Here is a 10,537-nt window from a genome sequence, read left to right on the forward strand (position 1 = left end):
CTGAACAAACTACATATGGGAAATAAATTAAATTGATTGGAAAAAAAAATTAGCATTCCCTTAGGGGATTCTGTCAATGAAGGGAAAGGGCAGTATTGTTAGGAAAAAAGGTTATACACGATCGTAATTATCCACAATACCTACATGTTCGTATAATACCATTTCTTAATCGAGTAAGTAAAGGGTAGAAAAAACTATAACAACAAATTCCTGTGAAACGGGAGAACGGGCTCGTAAAGAGGTTTGGTGAAATCGCCTCTGTGAGAAATAAAAAAAGAAACATTGAAAAATTCCCTTGGAAAGTTATCTCTCAACGCATTGCTTATTTAATTTTTTATTTATTTTTTTTCTATAAGATTATTAAAAATGTTTAAGAATAAATATTATTTCTTCTATACTGTATATCTATTCGTTTATTATTATTATTTTTTTTTTTATTGGCTTTTTTATGAGTCAAAGATTTTTGTTAAGAAATTTTAAGAAAAAGGAAATTATGATACCGATCAATAACATAATCAATGATAATATCCAATTAATCATTAGATCTATCGTGTGTAGTTTCTTGTTTGAAAGATGTTTTTTTCGCAACGCCAAATTAGGAACTAGAGCACCGTATACATAGTTTCTAAACTACATAACTAAACTCAAACAATCTAATTGCTTACGTTTCACGAATCATTTTCATTTTCTTTTTTTTCTAACAACAATAATAATTTTTTCCTAATATAAATACGTTTTTTTTTATTTCCAATTATAATCAGTGAGTTTCCTGCGATTACTTAATCTATTGATATGCGATTATTATTTCCTCTAATTACTTAGTATGAATTCATTTTAATGCATAAGTACTTTCACCTAGAATAATATGTTTTCTATTTAACTTCCTCTTTCATTTCATTCTAATTATCCATTTGGAAAAACTCAAAACTCATATATTATTAGTATGACCTGATATATATCAAATGAAACGATTTATTAAAAGCTTTTGTCTATATATATATATATATTACTTATATGATGTTTCAACTATAGAAACGATTATGATGAATTTTAAAAGTTGACTCTAGTATATAAGAAATAATATAACATAGGGAACTTAATTTCATTAAATATTCCAATAAAACTCGTCAGTGAAATGATATTGACGCTTATACAAAACTATATGTTAGTGAGACTTTGCATATTTCATTGCAAATTGGATAAAGTTTGTACATAAATGATAAACCATACTTTCATTCTCAAAGCGAATCATTGATACTTAAATATTAGTTGCATTAAATATTTCTATTTCTTATTATTTAAAAAAAAACAAAAAACTTCATTTATCTATATACTCTTGTATATTTTTCTTTTATATATTTCTAATAGGATACTAAGCATAGTTCGTAGTATAGAAACATAAATACAACTTTTTTTATCGGTTATGCTAGAAATAACAACCAATGAGCTTACTACATTTATAGTACAATTGCATGTTACCGAATTAAGCTCACTGACGTTTTTTTTTCCTTTTTTCTAATAACTATCTGATCATCGCAAATACGTTCAAACCTTGAAAACTTTTAATATACATATTTTAACTACTAGAATATCGATCTCTTAACTTTGATAAATATATATATGTATAAAGACATATATCTATTTAAGGACCCATATATAACTGGAAATGCAAATAATACCAATATCGATTTATAACAATTACATATTTATATCTCCAAAGGAGTCATTCAAGTTTCCTTATTAATTTACGAATATCGTATAATTTAATAATAAATATCGATTATATATTGATTTACATTTTTATCCTGACGTGGTAAAGAAATCTTATTTTCATTCATATAATTGGTTATCAATATTTCATTCTGAGAATGAACATTTGTTACGACATTATATCCACTTTGGACTCGTATAAACAATCGTCTAAGTTTATATCTTCAACTCTCAACTCGTTTAGAAATTTAAACTTTTTTTTTTCTTGTAAAACATTGTTTTTTTTTTCAAGCATGGTCAACATTCAATTATCTTAGAAAAAAAAAATATATGAATTGTGCAACAATGACAAAATTAGACACGATTTAAAAGTCACATGTTTTTCTTCCAAATATTTCATGGAAAAACAAAACAAATAGAAGAAAGTTGTTCATTGGACGAGAACCACTGGTTGTCGAGGAAAATGTGAACGCATGGACAGCAGAGTGTCCCTCGAGGTTGTTCAGTGTCGTCAGTTCGATCCGGTCAGTGGGCCATTCAGCATGAACAACGAGCGCAGTGAGTATATATGTATATATACATATATATATATATATAACTATGTATCTATATATACTTTTTATTCCAGGGGTGCTATGTACTTCCTTGTTACGATGACCTATTATTAAATCCTATGAGAATTTATAAAAAAAAAAAGTATCTCGAGTTATATTCACTCTCTCTCTCTCTCTCTCTCTCTCTCTCTCTCTTATTCTTATCTATCTATTCATAAAAGATCATTTTCTATGAATCAAAATGATCATTAATGTCATCTCTCTCTCTCTCTTCTTGTAGACATTCCTAATAGTTTCTCGTTAACATTTTGATTATTTTCCAACATCCAATTTGAATTATGTGTAGTCTTATAAAATCGTAAACTAGAGTTTGCGTGTCTAAAGTGATTTAAGAAAATTTTATTGGTAATTCTTTGACTTTTATTTAGATGAATAAAATCTATCGAATTTTATTAATGAAATGTTGTTTTCATTTGTTCGTAGAAGAAAATGATACTTCGTCTGTATATTCGATTGGTAGCCAGAGGAATTTGGTTTCCGTCAAATCCAAAAAAACTTTGTAAGAAAATATTGAAATTAATCTCTTATTATTTGTAATTATTTATTTTTGTTTTTAAATTCATTGACTTATCTCTAAAATTATGTTTTACGCGTTTTAATTTTATGAAAATAGTATTATAAACATTTGAAAGAAAATTTATAAAATTAAATATACTATTATTGGATAGTTTATTTGATCAGAATTTTAATACTTTTTGTAGTTTGAAGAAACGTAGCCAAATATCCAGTCTTTTGATGATAGTTCTATTCATTTTGATGGCTTCCTTATTCGTTGCAGTATTGGTACTTTCTATACTTTGTAAGTAATCTTTCATTATAATTCAGGATAAATGTTAGATTGTGAAAAGAATTTTTCTCATTGATATTTGCAATCTCATGCTATCATTTTTAATGTCAAATAATAATTGGTAATCAGGATTACATAGGAAGCAATTTTGATCGGGTGGTTGTTTGTTTGTTTCAGACTCTAGGATTAAACCCGATATGAAACTATGTGATTCTGAAGATTGCGTGAGGATAGGTAAGTATGATTTACATGAACGATATGATTACGTATACGATTTATGCAAGGTGATAAGATTAACATGTATTTTCTAATGGGTACAATTAGAATAAATGTGATACAGTAATAAAAAAAAAAGAAACATTGATAATGATTTACAACATTATTTTGTTCGATAAGCTGCTAGTCTTAAGGAATCTATGGATCCATCTGTAGATCCTTGTGATGATTTTTATAAGTGAGTATTGTTTCTATAAAATTGTCAAAAATGAACAAATATGTTGCAAAGATAATTTACCCACGATGCATGGCACCTTAATGACCGCAACTATTTCTACTTATACGTATTCGAATAAAAATTGTATAAAATGTTAACATATGTCGTATTTTCTGAATTTTTTTTTTTTTATAAATTCGTAGATATACTTGCGGCAGATGGCCTCGAGAACATCCGATACCGGATTCTAGTTTAACAAATTCTTGGTTCAACGAACGAACCGATCGAGTAGCTAGGAAAATTAGAGATTTATTAAGAACAAATATTAGCAATGAAGATGCACCTTGGTCTGTGCAACAAACACAAATTTTGTATACCAGTTGTTTGGACGTTGGTGCGTTGGTCTTGTTTATAAATAAAATATTATATTCATTTTTTTTTAAATACAATTGTTAAACATTTGAAGAAAATGTTTTTATTAATTTTTCAGAGTCTATGAACAAGTTAGGATTATCTCCGTTATTCGAATTGTTAGAACTGCTCAATTTACCCTCAACCCCTGCGGCAATTACGAAAGAGACCAGAAATTACATCGACCAAATGGCTAGAGTTAAAAGAATTCTTGGAAGGGACGTATTAATTGGTCTCGACATTTTACCCGATCCTAGAAATGGTAGCAAAAATGTTATTTTTCTTGATACACCAATCATGGGTAGTCCTTTCCCCAGGTAACAACACTAACTTTATCCTTTTACAATTTTTTCTAAGATTTTAATGAAACGATTTTATATACGAGGATTATTAATGAAAATAACGTAATTTTTTAAGTGACAAAGAATTAGATCATCGTTTGCAATCGATTAGATTACGAATGAGAAAATTAGATAAAACGTTAGACGACATAGACGAAGATTTAGAAGTGGAATTGTTATATATGTCGAACGTTATTAAAGAAGTTTTAAGCAATGGCACGTTCGATGATTGTACCTTAGAAAATGAAAATACTTTTCCTAAAGAAAGCGACGTGACAGATTTAGCTGCGCAGATTTATGGACTCAGTACCATTTTGTATTTGGTGAGTTAACAATATTTTCGTGATTACATCAGTTACATCATTTTTCGCAAGAAAATTATATATCAATTATTATTTTACAATTAGATATATACATATATATTTCAAAATAATTTGTCATTTCTAACATCCGACATTGTGATTGATAGTTTTTTTTTCTAATTTCGCGTGTGCAAAGTTTTATTATATTTTTCTAATCATTAACTATGATTGACACGTTCAATTAGTATGTTTTTGAAACATCACCTTTGATGTGACTTTGTGTTTTTTTTTCTTTTTTCTTTTTTCTTTTTTCCAATCTTTTTCAAACAGCTCTCTAATTACAACGTTAACACGAGTTTGACAGAAGAAAATATTAAAGACGAAGATTATATGTTTGTCGATGATCTTCAAAGATTGACAGACGAATACGTTATCGAAGTTAATTCGAGTCTAACGCCGAAAATTATTTGGAGACCATTTATTGAGATGCTTTTTCAAGATGTTGTTACATTGAATCTTTCTGGTAGAGACAAGGTTTTAGTGGGAAATTTGGAATATTTGAAAGATTTAGCTTTGATCGTTGCTTCGAGGGATGAACAAGATATAGGTATGGTTTTTCCAATTCATATCAGTTAGATCATATATCGTTGTTGATACAAATGTTGATACTTTTTTAAAGAAACTTATATATGGTGGGTTGTCGTTGATATAATTGTTCCACATTCATCGGAAAATTTACGAAAAGCATGGTTAAATTATCTTCACTCGTTAATGAACGTTGAAATTGGTACATCCCAGTCATTGTATTGTGCCGAAGCTGTAAACCAACTAATGGGTCAGTACGTATATCACCTTAAATAGTTAAAAACTTATTTTTATAATTTTTATAATAATAAAATGTTAATTATTTAGGCATGGCAGTATCGTGGCTTTTCGTTGATAAATCATTTCACAAAGAAAAAGCACCTAAAGTTCGTGAAATGTTAGAAGATATTAGAGAATCTTTTGGTTCGTTGGTTCGAAAAACTGATTGGATGGATAAAGAGACTAAAAAAGTGACCTTAGAGAAAAGTGATAAAATGTCTTTGGAAATAGGTCATCCAGAGTGGCTTTTCGAAGAGGGTGAACTAGATGAATATTACGAAGATGTAAATATACACACACACACATTTATTAATTATTCAATTTCTTCAGAAAGTAAACTCATCAAAGAAACAGAAACTCATGGCAACCCCTATTAGTCGCCTTTTACAACAAGCAGGGGATACTGTGGGAATATTCTATCCCCAACCCACAGGGGAAACAAATAATATATACATATATGTATATAACTGTATATCTTAATATATATAAATTACGTGTCACGTTGTTTGTCCGCAATGGACTCCTAAACTATTGAACCGAATTTAATAAAATTTTACACACTGTATGCAGTTTCATCTAACTTGAAAGATAGGATAGTTTATATCTCAATTTATAATCGCAATATTATTTTATTGCGAATTATTTGTTTATTAACAAAGAGTCATGAGTATCTCTGTTAGTTCGATAAGATTTTAACAGATGGCGGTATAAGGTAATTCGTTGACTTAAAGACGTGTGTATTGGACTGATTGTGAGCCACAGCAACGCGGGGCGGGACACCCCTAGTATAATATAATATATAGTATATTATTCAATTTGAAATTTTACACTAATAAAAATAACAAATTACACCTAATTATATTCCCGCAGTGTCCTTGAATTGATTAAAATATTTAATGTCTAATATTTTTCCATGTACTTTTTAATATAATTTTACATTATTTTTCAGATAAATTTATCTAAAACAAAATATTTAGACAATATGTTACAAATCGTACGATCAATTTCACTCGCTAAATTGGAATGTCTTCATGATATTAATTTGTATAACGAATCATAGTAAGTACATTTTTTACATTTACTTGTTAAATAATAAAATAATTCGAAAAATTTATATAAATAATTAATATTGTGGTAATATTATTTAAAGTTGGGTGACAGATCCAACGGACGTCAACGCCTTCCATACTTTTCAAGTGAATCAAATTAGTTCGTAAATATAACATATTTTTATATATACATATATATATTTTTATAATAACAATACTTATTTTAAACATTTATTTTGATCTTTTTTGACAAATACATGCAGCAATTCCTGCTGGAATTCTCCAATTTCCATTCTACGAACTTGGGCTAGAGTAAGAATTAACAAAAATTTATGAATTCCAACTAACTTTGTTAATTAATAAATGAAAATAATGTTGATTGTATTAAAAAAACAAATGTGTTCATTGTAGAGCATTAAATTATGGGGCTATCGGTACAGTACTTGGACACGAATTGACCCATGGTTTTGATAACAGTGGTAGACAATACGATAGTAATGGAAATTTAAGACAATGGTGGACAAATCAGACGATTTTAGAGTACACCGAGAGAACCCAATGTTTTATAGATCACTATAACAGTTATTACGAAAATGAGGTATAAAATGATAAAAAAGAAATAAGTGTAAGAATTCGAACGATCTTACAAGTTGAACGATCATCATTTGATCATAAATGAATGAAATACTTTCCAATATAGGTGGACGATTATATAAACGGCGAATTGACCTTGGGAGAAAATATAGCTGACAATGGTGGTCTAAGAGAAGCTGTTATTGCTTACGAAAGATGGAAGGCCAGACACGGTCAAGAACCATTACTTCCGGGATTTACTCATCTAACACACGAACAACTTCTCTTTCTTAGTTTCGCTCACGTAAGATGATCTTAATTCAAAGTCAAATAAAGTTCGTTCGATGAATATCAAAGTTAGTTTGACATACTTTTTAGTTATGGTGCGAGGCGTATACCACGTCCTCTTTAAAATGGATGCTTCAAGATTCTCATTGTCCGGGTCACGTGAGACTCAGAGCAGTACTCAAGAATTCGAAGGAATTTAGCGAAGCTTGGAAATGTCCATTAGGATCTAATATGAATCCGACTAAAAAATGTCGTCTCTGGTAGAAGAAAAATCGCGTCAGCTCTTCCTTCAATATAATAAATATTATCATTCAATTCTCGTAATAAAAAATCTATAGTAAAATAATTATTGTACAAAATAAAGGGAAAGGATTGTTGATCGATTTTATTGTAAAATGTTTATAATAAAACGAATTTATTTACTTATAATATCAACGATGTCGTATATTACATCCAGTATTTTGTAATGTAGGTCATTTAATAATTCCTAAATCGTATTTTGTTGAAATAATTGTAACGTTTTTTTATTTTTTTTTATTTTTAATAAACGTATGCACCATTTTCGTCAACGGGTTGAACATATTCGTTAGATTTTTTTTCGGTAGTAACTGTACTTGTCTTCGTCAACGAAGTATCAAGAACAACTGATTTGCTATCAAACTTATTATCGGTTGTCTCTAATTTCTTAACTTCCGCTGGTTTCTGAACTTCGACAGTTTTAAAAAAGTCTCCATCTCCATCTCCATCCGCAATTGGAGCTGGTGTTGTTGGTTTTTGGAATAATGAGATAAAATTTGGGAATTGGGGTAATGAGGGAAATTGAAAATTGGGGAAGGTATCTTGCAGAAATGTGCCAAAAGATCCTCCAAGTTGTTTGACATCGACGTTACTTGTGAACAAATGACTATTGGTTGCTAAGGGATATGGAACTAAATTGTGTAACTGAGAAGGTAGAGATTGATGAACTTGCGAAGTGTACAAGGTTGGTGAGAATTGATAAGGAACACCGTAAGTATATGGACTGACATATAAATTAGGGTATTGTTCGTTCAATACTTTCTGTTGATTACCGAAACTACCAATGTTTCGAAGATAAACTTGATAAGCTGAATCAAAATCAGGCTGACTTTGCAAATGATCGTTAAACGTAGAGTGTTCACCAACCGTCGGGGCTGCGAAGTTTGAAAAATCAACGTTGCCGGTGAAACTAGTTGGATGATCGTTTACTGGAAGGACTAAACTCGAATCTATCGTTGGATGCGATGATACATCTGAAACTGTTAATAAATCATTTGTTTTTTTATTTATAATTAATATTATTATATTTAGTTATTCTTATTTTAACTTTTTATTTACCTTGTGGTACGGCCAGTTGAGTTTTCACCTGAATATTGTGAACGGTCTTCGTTTCTTTCAAATGATTTTGGATCTGTGGAACTACGGCCTGTTCAACTTTTGTGTCGACTAACGGAACGGTCGAGGTCTGTGAAAAAAATTACATCACGTTAGATTATTAATGGTTTTTTTTTTTTCATTTTTCTAATGACTCGCCTCACCTTTATCGATGGAACTTCGTACAACGTTGGCTTTTGAATATTTTCTACGGTCTGAAATAGAATTCATTATTAAATCCCCACATATTAGAATTTTAAAAAAAGTCTAAAAAGAAGCTGTAACATTTACTTTAACTTCGACAGGTTCTCCATAAGAAGTAACCGGAGATGTAACTTTGACCGAAGTTGCCAAGTTGTTTACGGTTTCTTTATTCGGTACAGTCTTCTAGAAATAATATTTTGTAATAAGATTCTTTTTTTGAAAGAAAAAAAAATCTGTTATCGTGTTATTACATAAAATATATATAGAACTAAAATGTATATATATATATAATAAAGAAAAAGTTGAAATATAACCTCGACTGGTTGTAAATAAGACGTAAGAGTTTTCGTATGAAGCTTCGCAGCTGCTTCGATAGCAGGTAAATACTGTTTGGTTGGTATTTCTAATTGATTAACCTAATAAAATAATAATTTTAAAATTAATTACTGTTCAAATGAATTATTGTCATTTGTTTATTTACCTCTGGTACACCATAAGAAGAAGGTAATGAAACTTGAGCATTGTTTTCTAAACTTGTCCTATGTTGATCTAAATTCAATGGGTTGTTCGGTTGATAATTAGGTGGACCATAGCCTTGTTTTGCCCCATCATCCAAAACACTGAAAGAACCGACATAGCCACCAAGTGATCTAGATACTTCTAACTCGTTCTCATGATGATCGTGATTATGATGATCGTGATTATGATGATCAGTTCCGTAACGTGGATCACCAGGTAAGATATTTCTCTTTGGTTTATTAACAGCAACTGTTAATGCTACCACCGAGCACAACTATTGAACAAACAGAAATCAAATCAAATCAAATCAACCTATCTATTATTTAAGAAAAATAAGTAAGATTAATTAAATTGATAATTAAATGTAGAAATATTCTATTCGAGGATCATTTGTATTCGTCAATCGTGTTGCTTAATATAACAGGTTTAGACAATTATTATAGAAGCGATTTTCTTTTCCAACTTCTATCCCATACGATCTTTTGTTACTTTTTTTTATATATTAAACTTGTAATAAACAAATGTTTTTTTTCTTCAAGAATTATTTGATTCAACAAAACGTTCCGTTTTTACATAATGTTTAAAATAATATTTTAAAATACTAAAAATTAGTATGTCTGTAGTTTTACATTAAAAAAATTATTGAAAGAAAGAAATTTGTAAAGAGAGAGAAAAAAAAACACAGGGTTGATTAAAAAACACCCTTACCACTGTTAGCAGAAGAAATCTCATGTTGGTCGTTCGGAGTATGACGAGAAGTTGAGCATCTTTTCGAAGTATTTCGACCTTTTATACCTGGCAGATGTTGGCCCCGAATGATGTCGTAATCCAGGTGGCATTGGGAAGAACTAGATTTTTTTAATTGACTCCTAAGGATTCAATTCGATGAATTTCCAACGCGACAAAAAAAGATATCTTTCTTTTATTTTTTATTTCAATATGTTTTATTTTGACCAAAAATTATGACCAATATACCCACAATAAATATTTATGTATAATGCATTAATGGGGTTTCTTTTATATATTTAATTTATATACCCTAGTAGCACA

General features: G+C 29.4%; 2 protein-coding genes across 3 annotated transcripts; one reads left to right on the forward strand and one right to left on the reverse strand.

Annotated features, from left to right (window-relative positions):
- The first annotated feature begins 2,179 nt into the window (after positions 1 to 2,179).
- Positions 2,180 to 7,803, forward strand: Nep5 (M13 family metallopeptidase neprilysin 5). 2 transcript variants are annotated; one of them, XM_015323631.2, is made up of 17 exons: positions 2,180 to 2,268; positions 2,748 to 2,823; positions 3,026 to 3,123; positions 3,289 to 3,345; positions 3,508 to 3,565; positions 3,748 to 3,938; positions 4,035 to 4,272; positions 4,373 to 4,619; positions 4,929 to 5,205; positions 5,278 to 5,433; positions 5,511 to 5,746; positions 6,412 to 6,521; positions 6,613 to 6,671; positions 6,775 to 6,823; positions 6,923 to 7,109; positions 7,212 to 7,388; positions 7,463 to 7,803. In XM_015323631.2, the coding sequence occupies exons 1-17, from the start codon at positions 2,184 to 2,186 to the stop codon at positions 7,634 to 7,636; spliced, it is 2,475 nt and encodes an 824-aa protein (XP_015179117.1). In that variant the 5' UTR covers positions 2,180 to 2,183; the 3' UTR covers positions 7,637 to 7,803. The 2 variants fall into 2 exon arrangements, 1 of the variants encoding a protein (XP_015179117.1); XR_016176394.1 differs by lacking the exon at positions 7,463 to 7,803 and having other exon boundaries at positions 6,613 to 6,675; positions 7,212 to 7,345.
- Positions 7,804 to 7,912: 109 nt separating this feature from the next.
- On the reverse strand, positions 7,913 to 10,219 carry LOC149032734 (uncharacterized). Its single transcript, XM_089171947.1, has 7 exons — positions 10,196 to 10,219; positions 9,450 to 9,761; positions 9,283 to 9,384; positions 9,056 to 9,151; positions 8,929 to 8,979; positions 8,729 to 8,855; positions 7,913 to 8,649 (listed from the first exon to the last, which is right to left on the reverse strand). The coding sequence occupies exons 1-7, from the start codon at positions 10,217 to 10,219 to the stop codon at positions 7,913 to 7,915; spliced, it is 1,449 nt and encodes a 482-aa protein (XP_089028073.1).
- Between the last annotated feature and the right edge of the window lie 318 nt (positions 10,220 to 10,537).

Source organism: Polistes dominula, unplaced genomic scaffold (genome assembly GCF_049000335.1).
Source record: "Polistes dominula isolate Pdom_NZ unplaced genomic scaffold, Pdom_raw_medaka contig_73, whole genome shotgun sequence".
NCBI classification, from domain to species: domain Eukaryota; kingdom Metazoa; phylum Arthropoda; class Insecta; order Hymenoptera; family Vespidae; genus Polistes; species Polistes dominula.

Excerpts from the sequence above, each read along its gene's own strand:
- Nep5 (XM_015323631.2), top strand. The coding sequence starts at position 2,184 with ATGGACAGCAGAGTGTCCCTCGAGGTTGTTCAGTGTCGTCAGTTCGAT. Across the intron at positions 5,434-5,510 it reads AGCTGTAAACCAACTAATGG|GCATGGCAGTATCGTGGCTT; the intron begins GTCAGTACGTAT and ends TTAATTATTTAG. Across the intron at positions 7,110-7,211 it reads ACAGTTATTACGAAAATGAG|GTGGACGATTATATAAACGG; the intron begins GTATAAAATGAT and ends TTTCCAATATAG.
- LOC149032734 (XM_089171947.1), bottom strand. The coding sequence starts at position 10,219 with ATGAGATTTCTTCTGCTAACAGTG. Across the intron at positions 9,385-9,449 it reads CTTCTTATGGTGTACCAGAG|GTTAATCAATTAGAAATACC; the intron begins GTAAATAAACAA and ends TTATTTTATTAG. Across the intron at positions 8,650-8,728 it reads TCAACTGGCCGTACCACAAG|TTTCAGATGTATCATCGCAT; the intron begins GTAAATAAAAAG and ends ATTTATTAACAG.